Raw genomic sequence first — 23,621 nt, 5'->3', positions numbered from 1 at the left:
GGCAATTTGCGCCTTCAGTCAGCGCGGGAGGAGGAACAGGAGTCATCACCCTCTTCACCATCACCATCATCAGCGCTCAGTCAAGCCCAGCATTGTCCGCTCTCTCCATTTCCCTCCCCCGACGCCTCCCTTGGCCCGAGGCAAGTGACGTCCCAGGGGTCTCTGAGTGCCCTTCTCCGGGTTCGCCAGCCCTACACGCCCACTCCGCGTGCGCTCCACTGGGCTCACCGTGCTGTGAACGCTGACTCGGGGGTCCCGCGCGGCCCCGCCCCCGGGGGACCCCACAGCGCCCCCAAGTGGCGGCCGCCCGGGCTTTGCAGGCACCACTCGCTCGCACCTCGCTTGCGCCAGCCCTTCCCGCTCTTCTGTTCTCGCTCTATTTGCCCCGCTGACTGCCGGCCTCGCCAGCTTTGCCAGTCTTACGTCTCTGCCACCCCCACTCCCGCCCGCGCCCCATCTTCTTGCACGGCTCACGCCCGCTGGTTCCCCCCCGCCTCCCCCGTCCTGCCTGCCCCCTCCTCCTCCTGCTCTCGCAGGCTCCTTGGCACCCAGGCTGGGAAGCGACGCTCCCAGCCGTCTAAGCGGGAACAGCTCTGGCTGAGGGAGCTGCAGCGCAGCTGAGGATCTGACGGCCTCAGGTTGCGTAGGTGCGGCACAAGGAGTTTCCGCCGCAGCAAGGAGGTCCTGAGCAGCATGGCCCGGAGGAGCGCCTTCGCTGCCGCCGCTTTCTGGCTCTGGAGCATCCTCCTGTGCCTGCTGGCACTGCGGGCGGAGGCCGGGCAGCCGCGGGAGGAGAGCCTGTACCTGTGGATCGATGCTCACCAGGCGAGAGTACTCATAGGTAAGGCCCCCGCGTCCAGCGCCTTCCCCTGCCTGTGTCCTCTCTCCACTCTTCAAGGAGGGATACCTGCATTTCGTGTGTTTTAAAACTTAATTTCCATAAAAGAGTGTTCCCACCTTTTAATTAGAGATTTTCCATCTGAAAGCTTATAAACTTCTCTTTTAAGAAACCAAAGCTGATCTAGTGTTCTGATCGTGCTGTTGTTAATTTTTATAGCCCTGCGTTTTTAGATGCACCCAGCATTTGTTTGCATCGGTTAACTCCATGTCCATCCCTTTTCCCTGAAAGCATGGGTCTGTTGACATCATTCTCATCATCCACGGAGGACAATTAATCTTAGTAGCGCTGATGGTACCGAAGGCAGATGCCTAGTGAACAAAAATGACCCATACTAATTATTTAGTTTTCTTTTTGCTTGAAACTTCTGATTTAGATGATTTCAAGTCTACCTGATTTGATCGTTGTATTATTTTAAAAACCAGGATTTGAAGAAGATATCCTGATTGTTTCAGAGGGGAAAATGGCACCTTTTACACATGATTTCAGAAAAGCGCAACAGAGAATGCCAGCTATTCCTGTCAATATCCATTCCATGAATTTTACCTGGCAAGCTGCAGGGCAGGTAAGTTCTGAGAAAATTACCCTTTAATATTTCCACTGCCTTATGGCAGGTGGAAATAGTACTGTACAGTATGTAGCCTGGCACATTTTACAGTTATTAAGAGAAATTTCTCATCTGATTGCCAAAGCAAACAAAGAATTAATTTCCATTTATTTCAAGTTGCCATATAAATTAATGATTTTCAAAAAAGAGAGTAAGCCATGTGCCTAAGCCCACTATTCTGATAAGACTCAGTGTCCTGAGGCTGCTGGAAATATAAAGATCTCCAATACCAACATCACTGTGTTTCTGTAATCATTGACATTAAAATTTAACATACTTAAAAGACTCTTTTCCCATAGTAGTTTCTAATCATTTGTGACATTCTTTATACTTTACAACAAATTTTAAAGTCTATAAGTATTTCTGACACTGTGCACTTTTAAAAAGCCAGTATGTTGAATGTTATTCACTGGAATATGAATGTTGCATATTTCTGGTAGAAGTTAGATCCATAAGGTGTCATGTAAGAAAGTTGTAAAATATTGCAGCCTATGTTTTCAAGTTACCATTTTAAATGCTTTCATATGGAAAAGAAAACTGCAATCTATTTTTTATGAAGAAGCATTCCTTTTATTCCTTAGCACATTAGCATCTTTTATATGTTACTTTTTGTTCATTTTATGGCTTCTAATTTTAGAAAGAAAGAATAAAATGCTTATGTGAATTTAATTTCTTTTGTACAATTGGAGAATTTACTTTAGAGGACAAATGGTAAGTAATAAATTCTTTAGCTTATTAGTTGGTAAAATGTGTCTACTATGAAAATCATTATAATTATAATTAAAACCACATTTTGAGGTCTTTTTATTCTAAAGTTCCTTAAATGATTATTTTCAAGAAGAATGTGATACAGAAAACACTTTATAAAAAAATAACTATTTTGAATTGAGAAACCACTTTGTTTCCCTCTAATTACCTGTTATGGTATAGACATGACCATTTTAGCTGTCTTTTTCCCCTCAAGTCTGTTATCTTTTTCTTCTTCTTCTGAAATAGATCAAATCTAGGCCCTTCAACACTTCCATTGCTATGTGGTTAAAAAAAAATTGAGGTTTTGGATTCATTGAGGTTTATAACAGGAAAGTCATCTGCTGTTAATACCCCCATTTTGCAGATAGGGTCATTGAGGTTTTTATTGCTCTATAAGGAAATTATTCCTTTCCTCCCTACAAGTCCCTCTTCATAGATACTTTATAAACAATTAAGTGGGGAATATTGTGAAATCAGTAATAAACCAATGAATGGCCTTTCATTATCTCCTTTTCAGCTGAATCTGTTTACTTGTGGTCGACCACTCATCAGATGGTCATTAACTAAATGGCCAATTAATTCTATATTTCTGAAAAGACATTTTTTAACCTATACCTTTATGGGTTCATAAGAACTACTAAAAGGTAGCTTGAACTGCACCCCTCCAGCTGAAAGGATTTGGTAACTGGTTAACTGTAGGAGAAGCAGAAAGTGCCAATAGCTCTCTCTCGCTCTCTCTCTCTCTCTCCCCCCCATCCCTCTCTCCCTCCCTCCCTTCTCTCTCTATCTCTTTCTCACTTATGTTTGCTGAAGAATAGAATTTGAAGCAAAGGCTTAAATTCCATGTTGCCTCCCCTATTGCTTAATAGTATAATGCTTGTGTGCAAATATTGGCATATTGGTGAGTACAAAATGGACTGACATGTCATACAATCTTGGGAATATGTCCTGTAGGGGATTAGGGAGGAGAGTGGAACTGGCATGAAGATGAAGTTTGTAATATTTTTTTCTCCTGCTTGAGTGTTGCTCACCTATGTGGATGATCTAATGATGCAAGACAATGTTAGCACCTCAATTAAGCTACCTTTCTCTCTCTACTCATTCGGCTTTGAATAGGTTACCACAACTTACTACATAAAATCTGCTTTCTGAGGAAAATGTGGGAAGGGGGAATAATCTACACAATACCAAGCAGCAAGATGCTTTAAAATATTATTTTTTTAATTTTTAATATCATTTAAGTATGGCTAATTTTGCTCACTAAAGTTATGTGATCCCAGCACCATCATTTTTGAAATGCACAGAAATTCTGAAGATGGGAAAAATGACTTCAATACCAATTAAGTATTTTGAAACATCTATGGCTAAAGCCAAACCACATCAAAACATTTACATGGAAAATGAAAATTTCATTTCATTATCTGATTATTTCATCCAAATGATATCAAATGTTTAGGCATTTCAGCAGTACATAAACAAAATACATAGCTGATTAATGAAGTTTTAAATTTTATATTTAAGTGTTTTAGCAACATGTGGACAACATTAAAATAACCTCAGGATTGAAGACCTTACAGAAGCAGTAAGGTGTTACTTACTTCCAATAAATTATTGGTCCAGTAACGAAGGGTCTCCAACCTCTGGGCCACAGACCAGTGCTGGTCCATGGCCTGTTGGGAACTGGGCTACACAGCAGGAGGTGAGTGGCAGGCGAGTGACTGAAGCTTTGTCTGTATTGACAGATGATCCCCATCACTCGCCTTACTGACTAAGCTCCGCCTCCTGTCAGATCCGCAGCAGCATAAGATTCTCAAAGGATTGTGAACCCCATTGTGAACTGCACATGCGAGGGATCTAGGCTGCACACTCCTTGTAAGAATCTCATGCCTGATGATCTGTCACTGTCTCCCATCACCTCCAGATGGGACCGTCTAGTTGCAGGAAAACAAGCTTAGGGCTCCCACTGATTATACATGATGGTGAGTTGTATGCTTATTTTATTACATATTACAATGTAATAATAAAAGAAATAAAGTGCATGATAAATATGATGTGCTTGAAGCATCCAGAAATTATTCCTCCACCTCCTGGTCCATGGAAAAAATGTCTTCCGCAAAACCAGCCCCTGGGGCCCAAAAGATGGGGGACCATTACAGTAACCCAAAGTGTTCTTGGGCCACTTAAAATGCATCTCATGTTCCACTTCCAACAAATGCAAATAAAAATTACAGTGAAATTCATTTCCCCACATCAACTTGGTCAGATCTTTTAGAAGTGGTTTTAGTATGTGGAGAACAGTGCATTATCATATGCTGCTGATGTGCATGTAAACTTTTTTGCAGGGCTGTTAGACTCTGATGGCAAAAGGCAGGATATAGACTTTTTGACTGGACAATTTTACATCCAGAGATTCATGCCAAGGAAATAAGCACAGACATAAATAAAAATTTAGGTCCAAGAGTGTTCCTCATCATGATGTTTATAAAAATTAAAAAATAGATACAACTTAGGGTCCAGCAATAGTGGCAGAAGAATAAAATGAAGCAGTTATAAGGATATTCTAGACATCCATTTGGGGCCATGGGAAGATTCTCATGCAAATTAAGTAGTTTATAAAAGTGGTCCCCAACCATTTTGGCACCAAAGTCTGGTTTCACGGGAGACAATTTTATTTTTTTATTTTTTTATTTCTTTTTTTGAGACAGAGTCTCGCTGTGTCGCCCAGGCTGGAGTGCAGTGGGGTGATCTTGGCTCACTGCAACCTCTGCCTCCCAGGTTCAAGCGATTCTCCTGCCTCAGCCTCCTGAGTAGCTGGGATTACAGGCACGTGCCACCACGCCCAGCTGATTTTTGTATTTTTAGTAGAAACGGGGTTTCACCATGTTGGCCAGGCTGGTCTCGAACTCCTGACCTTGTGATCCACCCACCTCGGCTTCCCAAAGTGCTGGAATTACAGGCGTGAGCCACCACGCCTGGCAGAAGACAATTTTTCTATGAACCGGGGAAGGGTGATGGTTTCAGGATGATTCAAGTGCATCACATTGATAGTGCACTTTATTTCTATTATTACTACATTGTAATATATAATGAAATAATTATACAACTCACCATAATGTGGGATCAGTGGGAGCCCTGAGTTGTTTTCCTGCAACTAGATGGTTCCATCTGAGGGTGATGAGAAACAGTGACAGATGACCAGGCATTAGATTCTCATAAAAGGTGCATAACCTAGATCCCTTACATGTGCAGTTCACAACAGGGTTCACAGTTCTATGGGAACCTAATGCCACTGCCGATCTAACAGGAGGCAGAGCTCAGGAGGTAATGCAAGCGATGGGGAACAGTCACCCACTGCTCACCTCCTGCTTTGCGGCCTGGTTCCTAACAGGCCATGGACCAGCATTGATATGTGGCCCAAGGGTTGGGGACCCCTGGTCTATAATATAGTGTATTCTGTTTGATTCCATTACAAAATAAGTTGGCAGACATAGAAAAAATCATTCGCTCAACATCTGATCTTCCAAGATGTAAATACCAGTTACATCTTCATCTATTATGTTTTGGTTTTTCTACAATGAATTCATTTATAATTTTAAAAAATATTTTACATCAAATGTGTATAAAAAGTGTGTGAGTTTAAAATTGTATGATATTTTGTATTATAAATAATTTATTATCTGGTATCATTTTTACACTGCTTATCACTCAACAAAATGATAACACCAATGACTGTCATGGGTCATCGTAACTATGGAGACCAAAGAATTTATTAATGCTCATCAGATTCTCATCAATTTCTTTTGAGGTCTGCCCAAATCTTTCTTGCCTGAAATCATTTTTCCTGAATTCTCCCTCTCCCTGCAATTCCCATTTTTCATGGACAACTTTGTCTCCATTTAACCTGATACTCATTTTCTGACATGCCTCTTCTCAAGGCTTTTAGATGAGAGAAGAATTTCTACTGCAAAAGCTTAGCCTTAATGGATTTTTAGTAATTAAGGGAAAATACTCTTTATCCTTGTATAAAGCTTTTCAATAGATGATATTTTTCAATGAGGCATGCTTTATTCTTTTTCTCTAAATTTGAGACAGGCAGGGGCCATGAGCAATAATTTTAGTTTTTCTAAATAAGGCACTAATTAAACATTTTATTTGGAAAATAACCCTTTCTAAGCCCAATGACTTTCAAGTAAAAATTTAATGAGAAGTTTTGTCAGACAAATCAGAATCAAACATTAGGATACCACTGCTGATTTCCATATGAACCAATTTGGTGTAAGACCAAAATGTTTTTATTTAGGTAGGTTATATAAATAGATCTTTACTTACAAGGGTCTCATAAACTTGATCTTGATAACTATAATATGTTCTATCACCTGCCTAAATATGCTAAGGTACTATGAATCTAGTACTTAGTTAACAACAGGGCATCTCTTTTGATGTTGCTTTTGTTTTGTTTTCTTTTGTTTCATTTTGTTTTAGCAGTGACAGTGGATTTATGCTGAGCCATCTGTACTAGCTTTCCAACCTCCTTGTGACCAAGGGCCTGGATTTCTAAGATGGATGGCAAGGGTTGGAGTGAAATTGGTGTCTATGGAATAGAAATTCTCTGAGTGATGATAATCAACCAATATTAATTTCAAACCTACCACCTGGATTGCTAGGCAAGCTCTAGACATCTGTACCAACCGGTCCAGATCTTAAAGTGAGCTTTTTCTAGTGTATAGTGTGCAGAATTCTTATAACCACTAAAAGTCAGTGGGGTAGCTTCATTTTTCTGAATCTACAGATGTTTAAAAACAAAACTGAAGTGTTGCTGTGGATACAGGAGAAGAACAGGAGAATTTTGTCTGCTGCCCTGGGGATGTGGGAGGTCATGTGTATATTGTATAATAACTGGCTTTATGGAGTTAAACTGCAGGAATGTGTTTGTTTTTATGTATAACCACTGAAAATAGAAAATATTAGATATGCTGAAGAGACAGCGTATCAAGTGAAACATTTTCCTACATGTAAAGTTTGTTACAAATGAATTAGTGACACTAGCCTAGCTCCCTATCAATTTAAAAAAACTTCTTGAATTATTGAAAACTGTCAGAAGTAACAACAATAATAATTTAAAAATCAAATACAACAAAGGCTTAAGAACTTTGTCTGGATACTGGTATCTTTGTGAATGATTCCAGTCAGTATCATCCAAATTCAGCTTTAAAGTGAGAAAAGCACCATTGGAAAAAAGGGAAAACAGAAACAGGCCATTTATCTGACAATGGACTCACATAATTGCTAATTTTATAAAAAACAGAATCATCCTACTGATCTGTTTCTGTAATATAGTGTTTGATATGATGTAACACTGGTCCCATTACATTGGCTACAGTTTGCAATCTCAAGTTTCCCATTGGACTGGAGTTAGAGACTTATATTAAAAGTATTTTTTTCCCCTTTCTTTCTCCCTTTGACATAAACCAAAAAAATAAAAAATAGGGTAAATTTTAATTCAAGAATTCCCCCTCCAACTTCAAAGGAACTGTCAAACACCCTTAAACACTTCTTTCCAACCCTGCAGTTATGGTAACACTTATTATTACAGAACTCCCTTAATGTGTACTGTCTACATTTTTTCCTAATAGAGTTATGATTGTTTTGGTAGTTACGACCCAAGTGGTTTCATACCTTTGCACTCCAGGGGTTTGCCGTCATACCTTAGTAGTGGTTTTATGTCACCAAATGGAGGAAATGCCTCATTTTCTGACCCCTGTTCCATAGTTTCAAAGTGGGAATGTGAATATGTTTACATACTGTGGGCATGATTTTTTTTCAGGAGGTACTCATATCAAAAGCACAACTTTAAACCTTTAATGTTTAGATTCTGCTATGCTGTGGTATTTTGCATTGTGGTGTTGTAGACATGCCACTAGGGATCAAAGAGTAATTCTGCAGAAAGCCCATTTCATTTAGCAAAGCAGGCATGTGCCAGCCATCTGTTGTATCTGCTGATAGAAAACAGCAGTAAGTTTCTCAAACTTTTGCCAGAAGGAAAAAAGGCCTTTATTGCTTAGAGGAGATGAGTTACAAGGTACCTTGTAAGCCACATCTGGTTTGATGGCAATTTACATGGCATATATGTAAACTCTGCTATGTCTTCCTTTCACGGTGGTGTAAAAGCATTTAAACAAACCCTCCACTGGCACCCTCCCTATTTATTCCTGATTCTAAATGGCTTGCACAAATAAAATCTTTGAAATTGTTGTGGTGAAGCAGAAAGGTATGATATCCAATAAAGCATTTTGTTTTGGATCGAACTGATTTAACTTAATTGTCCCTGATGAATAAGATGGGTGTGGTTAGGGAAAAATTTTGAGGACTTAGTTCAGCGAAAATATCCCTTATCCTGTTGCCGGACCTCTAGAGGAGGCCTTGTCAGTTCAGGGATTCTTTTACTGCAGTAATTTAGCCAATTCCGTAAAGTTACATGTGAGTAACTTGCTTACATTCCTATAGAACCTTGGTGGATGGCAAGTTGTTCTCCCGTGCAGCCTTTCTCTCCGACTCAAGCACTTAATCAACAAATACAGAGCTAGGTGCAGAGCATACAAAGAGAAATAAACCCAGTACCTGCCCTCTAGGAGCTTGTACTCTAGAAAACAAATATTAATCTCACTCATCCAAATGAGGTTAGGAAGTACAGGATTGGCTGGGGGGCCAAAGGAAGCCACTCTTCTTCCTGCCAGGGGAAGGAAGGGAGCCGGGGCCACTTCGCTGAGCTCACTGAGCAGGTGATGTTTGAATTAATCCCAAAGGATGAGTCCCATCAACAAGGGAGGAAAATGCCTTCCCAGGGGAGGTCTCAGGCTGTCCTAATGCTTAGAGGTCTTAGAGGGGGAAACATATTCTAGGTGATCTTAAGGGGCTTTGTATCTCATCTGAAAAGTAATGGAAGCCCAGTGAAGGGAGGTCAGGGCCAAATAATGGAGAGAGAGTCTCGGGGAAGAGAAGTAGAAGATAGAAACAACTCAGGGAAGTTTCTCTCTTCTTGGCTATGGATAGAGTAGACGCAACATCTTGCAAATTTGTATTGAGTAAATTGTTGAGTATGTGTTGGGTCGGCAACAGTTTTTCCACAACCCTCATTTAGCTCTTCTTTCTTAATAAACTTTCAAAAGAGTTGCAATGATTAGTCTCACCTCTCAGCTCCAGGATGGTGTGTGTGTGTGTGTGTGTGTGTGTGTGTGTGTGTGTGTGTGTGTGCGTGCGTGTGTGAGATTAGAGCCTGGAACTATAAAAAAATTCTTTTTGTGTGTACATAGAACTAAAACTAATTTCATTTTTTAATGGAGTCTAGAACTTTGAACATAACATAAAAGGGAGCTTAAATAAGGAAAATAATATGTTAATTGGAAAAAGAATTGACTTAGCATCTATTCTCAACTTCTACACTGCCTTTTTAAGTACCAGGAAAAGTACAAGAGAAGTATAGAAATTAAAGTTGGCAAGTGATCCTTAAGTTTACAAAATGAGAAGCTGAACACTGGAAACGGATTTATTTAAAATAAGCCTGCATCTTCAAATATTTGATTTCCTTTTAAAACTTACTATTAGCACAAACTCTAAAGTCACAGGACAATTACTGTCCTTCCCTGTTTTTCTCAGCTAGACATATGGATGTCTGTCCTTCTGAACTGTACATTTTTTCTTCTTTTTGGATTTTTTAGATGAATGTGATGAAAGAATCTTGGAAATTGTTAGGCATCTTTTGAAACCCATTCACCTGAATAAAATCTCACAGGGCAGCTGTGTGTTGTAGGTCTGGGACAAAGGGACAGTGGCAGGAGGGTAAGTTCCTAAGCTGGCAGCATGAGAAAGGAGATGAATGTAGTTTGCTTAGCTGCCCTGGGCCAGAACACAAATCATGCCCTGGGGGTAAAACATGATTAAGAACTAGTTCTCTGCTCTTGAGAAAATTAGAAGCTAACTGGAGAAACAGATATATAAGCATATCCTCTTAACGATTCCTGCAAAGTGATGTTGTAGAAGTACTGAAGTACTCCCAGGGGATGATGTGGGCATAGAGGAGAAGTAACTCCAGAGCTGAGTCTCACTATTGAGTTAGCCAAGCAAAAATGTGGAAGAGGGGATGGTTTTTAGGGAAAGGAAACAGCTTGAGGCAAGGCATAAAGACCAGAAATAGAGTTTTCTGGGGGAACTGGTACTTTGGTGTGGTTGGAGTGTCCAGTACAAGGTAGGAAGTGGAGAGGTAATCAGGGCTATCTTCTAGAGGTGTTTGTCCATCATGTGAAGGCATCTGGGACTTTAGTCTATAAGCAGTGGCAGGTCAGATAATGAAAAATTAGAAAGCAGCGGAAAATGGGGTTGGAGATACATGTTTAGATTATCCCGTCACAGAGTGGAGGGTAGTTTTGAGGGTAGCTCAACTGTAAGGAGAGAAATCTGGGATTGAGAGGAGATCAGGGTTGAAGAGGAGGAAAAAACAGGTTGGAGAAATATTTAGAAGATAAAAATCTGAAAATCTTGGTGCCAGGAATAAGGAGTGCCTCATTTCCTCTGCTCTGGTTCACTGACTTGGCAATAGCCCTGTTAGCTATCCTGTCTCCCAACCCCAAGCTCACCTTTCCTGCCTCAGGGCCTTTGCACGTGAAGCTTTCTCTGCCTAGAATGCACTCCCTTCAGATTTCTGCAGGGCTTGCTCCCTGGCTTCCCCTATGTCTCTGATTAAATGTCACTCCTCTGAGAGGCTTCCCCTGACTCCCCTCTCTAATAAAACAGCCACCATTCCTTCCATCACTCTGAGTCTCCTACTCTACTGTATATTTCTTCATGGCTCTTAGAATAATGGTAATACTTGATTATAATAGGTTTTAATTGATTAACTCATCCATTCAATGTAAGGACAAGGGCTTGGTCCTGTTCATCATATATCTCCAGGTCCTGGAACAGCTCCTGGCACATAGTAGGCAGCTGATAATTATTTGTTGACTGAATGAATAAGCGAGGTAGGTCTCATTATGATTCCCATTGGACAGATAAGGCAACTGAGGCACAGAGGACCAGGGTCACACAACTAGTAAGTGTCAGAGCTGGGATTTAAACCTGGGCAGCCAGGATCCAGAGCCCTTGCTCTGACAAGTGCGAAATAAATGTATGAACACAGAGCTCCTAGTTTTAGGTTTAATGCACCTAGTTTGGGCTGGGGGAGTAGAGGAAGGCTTCACCGAGGAGACATGTAACAGTGGAACTGGAGCTCAAAGGATGTTCGTGAAGTTGTTTAATGAGCTGAGATGGGAGGAAGGCACAGGGAGAAAGGCTATCACAAGCAGGGGCAACAGAGTTGTGAAAGTGCATTCTGGGAAATGTTAATGAGGCTGGGACTTGGTGTGTGGAAAGGAGAACATTGGGGGCTGGGGGTAGGGGAGAGATGATGACATGAGGCTGGACATGTGGTCAGGGCCAGATGGAGAAACACTGTGGAAAGGTCACTTAACCCATTTGGGCCCCAACACTTTTATGTATAAGAAAAGCTATTTGGATTATCTCTAAACTTTCAAATTCTAAAATGTTATGATTCTATCTCTGAACTAAAACATCTGCAGTCATTTAACATTAATAGTAATATATTTCTACAAATGCACGATCTGTCTTCAGATTTTCAGAAATCGAAGCATAAAGATTCTCTTCTCCAAAATTGTATTATTTGTTGCCAAATTTTAAAAGATTCACCTCCGAATACCCTTTGTGTATGCTATTACTGTCATTAGTTACATGGTATATACTCTGGGCCAGGCACTCTTCTGAGTGCTTTACAGATCACCTCTCAGTGAATCTTCATAGTAACCTGAGACAGGCATTTCTTATTATCCCCAATTTGTAGACCAGGAAACAAGAGAAGAAGGAAATTAAGTTACTTGCCCAAGATCACATAGGTAAGAACACTTACCTATTTATATACACTACATATTTATATATTTCAGAGACTTTCCTCAGATCTGCTCTGACAACTTTTGGAATATCTTCTCATTCCAAAAAACAACAATTCAAAGAACATTTTTCAGTGCTTACTATGTCCTTGGTCCTAAGAATACGAGTTTTAACTGATCTAACTGGCTTCAGGAAGTCACCAGCTGGAGAGAAGACTGTGGCATCATTAAGGCAATCATAGTAACTGTGATATTATGTATGTATATGGGAACCCAACCAAAGGGGCAAGTGGGAGCTGAAATCCAGCCCACACCTCACTTCTCAAGTTTGGATACAGAGCTGCCTCTGTCCAGAGGGGGAACTTCCACCTAATTTGTAGAGAGACTTCATATAGGTCATAATGCCCTAAGAAAGATGCTATGGGAATATAAAGCTGAGGATTTTGCTCCTGATTAGGTAAATTTGCAATTACTTACCTGCTGGAGAAGACATCACCAAGGAGGTAACAGCAGACCTGAGTCGTGAAAGATGTTTAGTAGGCAGAGTGGCCAAGGCAGGTGGGGTTGAGGTGAGCACTTTAAGTATAATGAATAACCCATAGGGAAGTACATATAACTAAGAATCATTGTTGTAATTGGAAAATGACAATTATTTAGAACAGTAGGTTTTATGGAACAGAACTGAGGAATATGGGTCTAAGAAATAAGTTTGGGAAAGATTATGACAACTTAGGTATGCCACAGTTGACTTTGTCTTATAGATAATCAGAGTCATTGAATGCTTAAAAGTAGATAATAATGTTGTATCTGAATTCACAGAATTAGCTGGTCTTTGCAAGGGAAAAAGTAAGAGTAAATGAAACAGAGTTACTACAGGAGCAATAGAAGGGACAAGTTAGCACTTCAGAGTATAAATGTAAGGTAGGACTCTCTAAATGTAAGCCTATTGACTGGTAAAGTCCAGGGATATTCAACAGTTCTGTCTATGAGTGGTAACTTTGGTGACAGATGGAGGTAGATGATGGGATGCTTGACTAAGGACAAGGAGCCAATTAGGAAATTATCTGAGATACCACGAAAGGTGAGGAGCACCTGAACTAAGGCAGGCAGTGGAGAGGGAGGGAAAGTGCAATCAACAGGACTTATTGAGCATAGGTGTTAATGGAAATGAGGGAATAGAGGATGGCTCTGAGACTGTTGCATGGATAATGATGTCATAACTAAGAAATCAATTACTACAGCAAAGGCAGAACAGTTTGGGCTGCAAACACCCGGGGATCCATTTGGAAATTCCGGGATACATATTTCCTACTGAACATTCAGATTGCAAAGTGTAGTAGACAATTGAAAAAAAATTGACTCCGAAGCTAAGACATGAAGTGGAGAATAGAAACATTGATTTTGAAGAGTGAATCCTCCTCCTCCTTCTTATCCTCCCTATCACCCTTCCTTCTTCTGACCTCCACTCAGTAAATATTTATTTAGGTCCTATCTAATACCAAAGCTTAGGTTGAACACGAACAAGACTAATGTAAATTGGATATGATGCTTGCCCTCAAAGGGATCACGATCTAATGTAGAAACAGATGTTACCCATCTAACAATACAATATTAAACGTATTATAATTGCAGTATGAACAAGGTGCAATGAAAGTACTGAGAAAGGAGCGTTAACTCAGCTGGGGGAGGAGTGCATTATCTGCATAGGCTTCCTGGTGTTCTTCAGAGCATACCCTGAGACTGTCAAACTAAGATACTAACAAGTGGAACAACTTTTGCTCTGCTTAACTTTATGGCTTTTATGTATTTGAGATAATTGGGCCTAATATAGTCTGTCTTCCACTTGCCATTAATTCTTTGGAGATGAATATGACAAATGTCACTATACCACCAGGTGACAGAGCAAGTCAGCTCTTCCACATGAAACATCTGGAACAACCCTTGAGGAAACTTGTTTGTGGGAGCTGAAGACAGGCCCAAATAAACGTATATTTTAGGGCTTATTAGGATGCTTGTTTCCAAGGGCTATTTCAGTATCAATAATGGATGCACCACTGGGAGAATTCACATCTGAAGCCAAGTCCAGGTAGGAAATCTCCTACTTTATTTTTTTTTATTTTTTTATTTTTTAGATGGAGTCTCGCTCTGTTGCCCAAGCTGGGATGCAATGGCGCTGTCTCAGCTCACTGCAACCTCTGTCTCCTGGGTTCAAGCGATTCTTTCACTTCAGCCTCCTGAGTAGCTGGGTTTACAGGAGCCACCATGCCCAGCTAATTTTTGTATTTTTAGTAGAGACAGGGTTTCAGCATGTTGACCAGGCTGGTCTTGAACTCCTGACCTCAGTAATTAGTCCACCTTGGCCTCCCAAAGTGCTGGGATTACAGGCATGAGCCACTGTGCCAGGCCAGGACATCTCCTACTTTAGACAATAACCAGATGGATCCCAATAGACATGTAGAATTACTTTGATTCCTGCATGTTTGAAGCACGTTGAAGCAATCAATATTTTTATTCGCAGTTAGAACTCAATTAGGATTTGAGGTTGTATTTATATTGCTGTCACTTACAGCAGTAACCAGCAGATGGCAATGTAAAAGTTACTTTATGGAATTTTTCATCTCAACATTTTTTTTTAAGCCCGCAGGTGCTCTCTGTATAACAGAAGCCCATTTGTGATCTTTATCTCACTCATTTCAATAGACCATTACTATATTCAGTAGGTTGGAAAATAAAGTTTCCCAAATTTATTGCCACTGATACACTTAAAACTCATCAAAAGTTAGAACTTACCCTCATTAAAAATGTGAATGATTCATTACATACTGATTACATATTCTTTTTCTTTTAAGTAATTGCTCAAATTTAGGCAGAAATCAAGTTTTGAGTTATCTCTCCATGTTCATCCAATTTCTTCTTTGCCTTCTCTGGCTGTATCTTTAGAAGACATAGAAGAGCAGAATTGGAAGAGATTCCAGAGCTCATCTAACTCAGTGAGCTCAATCTTTCTCCAAAGTATCAATGAATTGTGGTCTCTCAGCCTCTAGTTGAACATGCCCAGTGGCAGGGAGCTCATTAAGGTGGGCTTTAAAAAATATTTTTGGGATGGGCGCAATGGCTCATGCCTATAATCCCAACACTTTGGGAGGCTGAGACAGGTGGATCACCTGAAGTCAAGAGTTCAAGACCAGCCTGGACAACATGGTGAAACCCCATCTCTACTAAAAATACAAAAATTAGCCAGGCGTGGTAGCGAGCACCTGTAATCCCAGCTACTTGGGAGACTGAGGCAGGATAATCATGTGAAACTAGGGGGCAGAGGTTGCAATGAGCCGAGGCACATCACTGCATTCCAGCCTGGGTAACAAGAGTGAAACTCCATCTCAAAAAAAAAAATAATAATATATATATATGTGTGTGTGTGTGTGTGTGTGTGTGTGTGTGTGTTAAATCACATGAGTTAAATATATATATGTTAAATTACATGAGTTAACTAATCATGAGTTATATAATCATATATATGTGTATATATATGATTCTGTTAATCTTAGAAAGTTGTTTTTGTAATGAGTCCAAATCTGTCTTCCCAGTATAACTTGAATATCCCTGGACTCTACCAGTCTGTGGGCTTACTTTTGGAGATTCCTACCTTGCATTTGTACTCTGAAGTGCTGACCTGTCCTTATTGCTCGTGTAGGGGTTCTGTTTCATTTACTCATACTTTTTCCCTTGCAAAGACCAGCTAATTCTGTGAGTCCTTGGAAGAGTTCCACACACACCATCCTGAATGGAGATATCCTGACCCATGGTGCCACTGGTGAGAAGTCTGCTTCTCAGATCTGAGTGCAATCTGTCCATCCTTCTTAAGCTGTAAACACGCAAGGGTCAAGCTGGCCTGTATTCTCTATAGGACTTATGGCCTCAGAACAGCTTGGTGTCCTGTGCAGAAATGGAGAAGAGTCTACCCCTTTCCTTCATTTGGCATTGAACTTTGTCACTTGTTACCTAAAGCAGTGCAATGGTTTAGGTGTAGTTTGTCCCTGCAAAAAACCCTCTTGAAGTTTAATTGCCAGTGTGGTGGTGTTGAGAGGTGGGGCCCGGTGGGAGGTGTTTGGGTCATGGGGGCAGATCCCTCATGAATCTATTGGTACCAGCGTCACAGTAGTGGGTGAGTGCTTGCTCTTGTGAGACTGGATTAGTTTCCATGAAAGTGGGTTCTTAGAAAGTGGGTCAAGCGTTCTCAGCTACACCCTGGTGCACTAGTCCAAGCCCCCACAAAATCCCTCATTTCCCTTAGTCGGCACGCACCTGCTTGCTTTCTGCTTCTCCGCCATGTTGTGACACAACACAAGGCCTTCACCAGAAGTCAAGCAGATGCTAGTGCCATGCTCTTGGACTTTCCAGCTACCACAATCAAGAGCTAAATAAACTCTTTTAAAATTACCCAGCCTATTCTGTTACAGCAACACAAAACAGACTAATACAGGCAACATGGCTTAATACCCTGATCCCAGTGAAATATACCAATGTTAATTTTCTTCAGCCCATGTCCCTGTAGAAATTCTAAGGACCAGGCCTTAGAATCTTTTAGTACAAATGTGTACCTCTAACTTCCTTCCCCCTTATTTCCTAGGCAACTGCATAAACAAACTCCCCATTAGTGGGTCCTTGGCATCTCATGCATGCCAGTGGGTGCCACAGACTACCAGAGACACAGCTGAACCCAAAATCCCAATTGGAGCTCTACTTCTATTATCCTGGTCACATCAGTAATTCCTGGTCTTGGTCCTCTCCTCGTCCTCTGGAGTCACTGGAGTATGTTTTAACCCCTTTCTTATTTGAAATCAGACCATAGGCATTTGAGACCACTCCCATCGCCTTTAAATCATCTTTTCTTTATGATAAACACCCCCAATTTCTTCAGCTACTTCATATATTCAGCTTTGCGTTTCTTACGCCCTGACTCCTAAATACTTATCAAAAGTATAAAATTGTCACAGATGGACTTTACTGGTCTTTTACTCTTTATGCTCTAATGAGAAAAGAGTTGATCGCTAGAATGAGAAATTTACTTACTTACAGAATGTTAAAATCATATTTTGGTCTGTAAACCTTGTATTATGAACCAAACAAGAAGAAGGGGTGGTGGGGTGGAAGGAGGAGGAGTAGCAGAAGAAAATAGAGGAAAATGGTTAATGCTTATTAGGTATTGCTCATGTGCCAGTCATTGTGCTTATTACTTTTTATCATTATCTAATTTAATTCTCACAGCCCTATGAGATAAGCACTACTGATATTCTCATTTTACAAAAATGACAACTTGATCACAAAAAGGTTAAATAACTTGCCTGAGGTCACACAGCTAGTAGGCAGTAGAGCCGAGGTGTACACTCAGGTAGTCTGACTGCAGAATCCATGATGAATTGCAATTTGAGCTCTTTGAAATCAGAATATTTCTGAATCTTCATCTGTATTATTTAGACATTCTGTTGCGTACATATGAAGGGTATCCTGCTGTGTGCTGTGGAGGGTGAGTTTAAATAAAGACCCTGACCAAGAAGAGTTTATACTTTTAGAGGAAGTTAAAATAGAGTGACTTTAGTAAGTATTGGTTGCACTTGCTTGAAATTGTCTTTTTTAATAGGTCAAAATGCTTGAATTTTATGTGATTTAACCTAATAATAAGAACCGGCATATATTGGACATTTACTGTCTGTCAGCTACTCTTCTAAGGTAATTTACATGGATTATCTCATTTATCACTGGGACCAATTCTATGAACTAAAGGCACTCATTTTTTTGGTGGTGGGGTGGAGTCTTGCTGTGTCACCCAGGCTGGATTACAGTGGCATGAACATGGCTTACTGCAGCCTCAACCTCCTGGGCTCAAGCGATCCTTCCACCTCAGCCTCCCAGGTAGCTGGGACTACAGGTATGCACCACCATGCCCAGTTTTTAAAAACTTTTGTGTAGAGACAGGGTGCCACCAAGTCACCCGGGCTTGAAGCTACTATTTTTATTTCCATTAAACACGTGAGAAGTTAGAGCCACAAGGAAATTAAGCAACTTTCCCAAGGTCACACCTTAGTCACCTGCAGAGCCTGGGTTTGAACTCTAGCACTCAAATGCCAAGATACATGTACATACGTGTATATTATTTTACCTCTGTATTACACAGGGTAGGCCTACCTGTCCACTCAAATCAATTTTTAAAAACGTAGTTTCATTTATAGAGTCCTATATATATCAAATCATCATATCCAAGATCTAGTTCAGAAGCCAAATAGAGCAAAATCCAGACTGGCTGAATATTTTTGATTCCCAAAGTTTGAACATTTATCTGGTTTCTCAGTTATCTGCAGGCTTGAGTTTAGAGTTTATTGCATGTCCAATATTGTCTAGAATTTGAGGAAGCATTCACTCATAAACTGAGAGATGAAGTGTAAATTGGTACAGCTCTCCTGAATTGAAGTAAGACGTTGTTCTATTATTCTGCTAACAGTAATGATACCTTTCATGTACTTAATCATTTAAAATATGCTTTTGGCCACACACGGTGGCTCACGCCTGTAATCCAGCACTTTGGGAGGCCAAGGCAGGCGGATCACAAGGTCAGGAGATCAAGACCATCCTGGCTAACATGGTGAAACCCTGTCTCTACTAAAAATGCAAAAAATTAGCCAGGCGGGGTGGCAGGCACCTGTAGTCCCAGCTACTCGGGAGGCCGAGGCAGGAGAATGGTGTGAACCCAGGAGGCAGAGCTTGCAGTGAGCAGAGATGGCACCACTGCACTCCAGCCTGGGCAACTGAGCGAGACTCCGTCTCAAAAAAAAAAAAAAAAGCTTTCATTTATTTTATCTCGTTAAGTTCATTCAGTCCTCCTAAAAACAGGAAAAATCATGCATTAGTGAAACTTTAGATAACTAAATATGAGGAATAACTGATAATTTATAGCAAGTGGCCTTTAGCCAAAAGTAAAATAATTGAAACCTGATCTTTAATATTTGTGCATTTTTCTATAATGCACAAAAGATTTGTGTGTTTGTGATTTAGAGAAAGGCTTTTGCCTTTCAATAGAAATATATAAGGGCCCAGTCAATAAATACCATTCGAATTATAAGGAAACATTTTGAGTGGAAAATATAAGTGGATTTCCATTTCATTACATAGTAAGCATAGACATACTTACCCATCATCTATTTAGTACTCGATATTTTAGATATTTTTTGCCATCCATTCTTTCAGAAACTCTATATATTCAAGGCTTTTCTCAAATGGTATTTACTTGGTTGTAGATAGTTGTCCACCCAATATGAAACACTGCAAGCTAAGAGATGTGATTGAAACTACCCTTTTGGGTAGGACAGAGGGCCAGGACTAGGGCACAGCAAGCAAGGCACTCAGGGTGCTTGTATGAGCCTAGGAATGAGTGCCTCCATAAATTCACACCTGGGGACCTTGCCTGCCTAGTCCAAGGCCCTGAACTGAACATACTGGCAAAACATCACATGTGATGTTAATTTTATGTGTCAACTTGACTGGGCCTTGGGATGCCCAATTTGGTCACATACATTATTCTGTGTGTGTCTTTGAGGGAGTTTCTGTTTCTGGATAAGGTTAACATTTGAATCCATAGACTGAATAAAGTAGATTGCCCTCCCTAATGTGGGTGGGCCTCCAACAATCAGTTGAAGGCCTGAGTAGAACTAAAAGGCTGCCCCTCCTGTGGGGAGAGAACTCCTCCTGTTTGACTGCCTTCCAGCTGAAACACTGGCTTTTAAGGACCATCAGACTGGAACTACACCATAGGCTTTCCTGGGACTCCAGCTTGCCAAATGAAGTTCATGAGACTTGTCAGCCTCCATAATTATGTGAGCCTATTTCCTTATAAGAAATCTCTGTATATAACTCCTATTGGTTCTGTTTCTCTGGAGAACTTTGACCAGTATACCATGTATTCTGTCTTAACTGCCCACCAGTGAGAGAAGTTACTATCAAAGAGAAGCAAAAGGCAGCACAGGTTAAATCTTGATCAACTAAACTCTTAAGGGCCTCAGTTTCTTCAAGTACTAAAGGAAATAATTAAATTACTCGTTACAATGGCAGCAAAATGCAGTTGCATAATGTGTACAAAATTCTTGACACATGGTAGACAATGAAAAAGTAGGGTCTTTTCTTCCCTTTGTAATAATGAGCTGTTAGTGCTAGGTGAAAGTCATTCGGTCAAAGAAAGCTGGTCCGCCTGATCCCAAGCTGGGGGATATGCTGGCAAGATGCCCAGATGCCCCTCTAAGTGAATGGTGTTCCACTCTCTGGACTCAGAGTGTCACATTGAGCTGACCTCAGGAGACCTGTCCCAGACCAGCTCCCACACCAGCTATCTGAGTCCTCAGACAAGTATTTCACTTTTGTCCTCATTGGTAAATTATAGGGTTTTTTTTTTTTTCCAGTTCTAAAATGTCTGTGATTTATGATTGGTCACTATCATTTCTGCATTGTTCTTAGTTTTGCATTTGAATTTAAATCACAGTAAGAAAAATAGCATGGACAATACAATTACTTGTAACAAAAATAGAGCAAATTTTGAGAGAATTAACTTTTCAAAATACTGTTTGCCAGATTAATGTTAATAAAATTTCTTAAATTCATTTTAGGCAGTTTTTGTCTGGTTTCTCTATTAGCTTGATTTCAGTGTCTTCAATTTGACTAATAAACAGACTTTAGGAGTTATACTCTGAGGCCGGTAGACAGAATTAATTACTAATTACTATTACTGTATTACTAGTGCTTATACTGTAAGACCTCCTCAAATGGTAGCTTCTTTCTAGATATTCATGACATTTATTCCTGGCTTGGCTCTTTACAAACAACTGAGAAATTGACTCTGAGATTTAGTCTCTCTGTTACAAATTGAGGTTTTTATATTGCTAGTTGTCTTTGTAGTAATTATAACTTGCAAAACATTTTACTCATCAAAAACATAAATTGGACTTCATTAAAGTTTGTAGTACTTAATTTCCTGGATATAACTATTTCTTTATATGAATCCTGACTGAGTTTTAAGTTCATTACATTTTTCCATCATAAATTAGCACACCCTTAAAAATATTTGGAAAATACCGAAAAGGAGAAAGAAGAATGGGAAAAGAGCATTCATATATCGTTAATTCGCCTAAGAAGATTTGTGTCCTTTTTGTTTGTTTTTTGCTTAAGGGCAGTAGGGTAGTTTCCCATGTTATTACATACTCTGTAAACATGGTTTTTTTAAGTGGCTACACAATATTTTGTGGTATTTTATTATTTCGTTTTTGTAGAGATGGGATCTCACTATGTTGCCCAAGCTAGTCTTGAACTCCTGGGCTCAAGTGATCCTTCCACCTCAGCCTCCCAAAGCGCTGGCATTACAGGTGTGAGCCACCATGCCTGGCCCTATTCTGTGGTTTATTTAAACATTCTATTTAAATGTTACATATATATATATGTATATATATTTTACTATTACAATTAACACTGTGAAGAACAACTTGATGCATAAAGCTTTTTCTGTTTTAGGATGTCTGCCATAAGACTGAGTTCCAGAAGCGGAATTTCTGAGTCAAATTGCCAATTATTCTATGGGCTCTTGGCACATACATTATTGCTGAATGGCTCGTAATGACTACTCCATACTTCCAGCAGAATTATTCAAGAATCTCTTTTTCAGTATGCTTTTGTTGCTTTTTAAAAATCCTCCAAATGAAGCTTTCCAAGTAGTAATGATAATTGTTGATTTGTGCCTACATTTTTGTTCAGTTAGGACGAGTTTTTCTCAGTAGGAATTTTATACTGTAGGGGGCAGTGGGGGATCAGTAAGTGGTAGGTGAGTGATCCTCCTCCCTTTTCATCAGGGCTGTTAAGATCCCTCAAGTTTAGAGGCTTTGCATGGGGATGACTATAATTGTGAACACGGGACCCATCAGATGGATACTACATTATAAATTGTACTTCTAGCCTACAAATACAAAACTAGTAGGTAATTACTAAAAAATAAACCAAGTAATTCCTTTTGAACATAATAAGGAAGCATATTTTCTACTACTTTTAAATGAAGGAGTAAAATATTTTTATGAGTTTCTTTGTATGCTTCATATACATGTACACATGCGTTTATTCATAAATATTTTAAAATGACAGAGTTTGGAACATTTATTTTTGTAGAAATGCTTTAACATTTTTTTAATATTAAGCAATTTATTCTCCCAATGCTCAGAGGTGTTATTTCCTCAATTTTCTTAAGGACAAAATAGAGTGGGATTAACAAGTGGATCAACGTCAAAACAAAGAGTTATTGTCATTACTGGCTGGAAAATAGGACTTTTTAAGAGAAAGAATGTGTATACTACATTGTATAAACATGAGGAAACTGAGCTAACAAATACATTCTTATGGGTGCTTGTAAAAGAAAAGGCAAATTAACTTGCTAATCAGTGCTCCCAGAGCTGTATATCAAAGTGGAAGAAGAGGAAAGAGTAGATACAGGAGAGTCTTTGGAGAAAGTACCCAGGCAGCCAAAGAGCTGGCTTCACTTGAACCAGCCGTCTTGATATCTGAGTAAATACTCTGTTTCAGGCTTTGAAGTGTCTGTTAACTTCTGCTAAATTTGCTCTCTATGGAATAAAACAGTTCAAGGTGGCGGGTAGGGGAGAAGGGGAGCCTGGTAGTCATACACAAATTATTGTTTATAGACTGCTGGCCTCTCTGCTGCAGAGCATCTTCTGTAGCCACTTCAAAGGCAGGAGCATCACGTGGCTTATTTGAGCAAAATCTGCTGCGGTGAACATGCGGCAAACAGGAGGGAAATGGGCAGATCTGATGGAGGGAAATGGGCAGATCTGATGGAGGGAAATCATTCTGAACCATTCCCATTGGCTCACTCTAAGTAATCTCATAAATTGGCTATCAAAAGATGTCTATACATTTTGAAAACATCAGGAATTGATAAAGGCAAAGATATGTCTCCAAAGAGATGTATGCACCAAATTTCTAGGTTTGCATGTGTTTCCGAGAAGATTGCTTATTAGATCTTAGGTCACTGAGAGCACAGAACAATTATGCTGGGACTTTAAGACCTAAGTCTACTTTGAGCTCATCAATTCTCTACCTAAGTATGTACGCAGAATGAGCTATATTCTCTTCCCAAATGCTCAGGACTCTATATTAATATAATCTTAGAAGAAATTGCTAAGAGCTTCCTTAGAATTCTGAACTTTTAGAAGGGAGGGAATATTAAAGATTAGTTCAACCACCTCACTTTTCAGATGAGGAAACCAAGGACTAGAAATGATGACCGACTTCTCAGAAGGAGTTAGCAACAGAGCTAGCTAAAGGGCACATGTTTTTTGACAACCAGGGCAGAGTTTTTCACTGTACTTCAGTCTTAGGATACAACATCACC

General features: G+C 39.9%; 1 protein-coding gene across 2 annotated transcripts in view; it reads left to right on the top strand.

The window, feature by feature from the left end:
* The first annotated feature begins 575 nt into the window (after positions 1-575).
* WIF1 (WNT inhibitory factor 1) overlaps positions 576-23,621 on the top strand; it is a 71,692-nt gene continuing 48,646 nt past the window's right edge. For both annotated transcript variants that reach the window (XM_015431156.3, XM_015431154.3), the window contains exons 1-2: positions 576-841; positions 1,324-1,463. In XM_015431156.3, the coding sequence (XP_015286642.2) occupies positions 694-841; positions 1,324-1,463 (288 nt within the window). In that variant the 5' untranslated portion in view covers positions 576-693. The remainder of the gene's footprint in view (positions 842-1,323; positions 1,464-23,621) is intronic.

Source organism: Macaca fascicularis, chromosome 11 (genome assembly GCF_037993035.2).
Source record: "Macaca fascicularis isolate 582-1 chromosome 11, T2T-MFA8v1.1".
In the NCBI taxonomy this organism is placed as follows: Eukaryota; Metazoa; Chordata; class Mammalia; order Primates; family Cercopithecidae; genus Macaca; species Macaca fascicularis.
The sequence above is the reverse complement of the archived record's forward strand: the minus strand, read 5'-3'. Positions and strand labels throughout refer to the sequence as shown.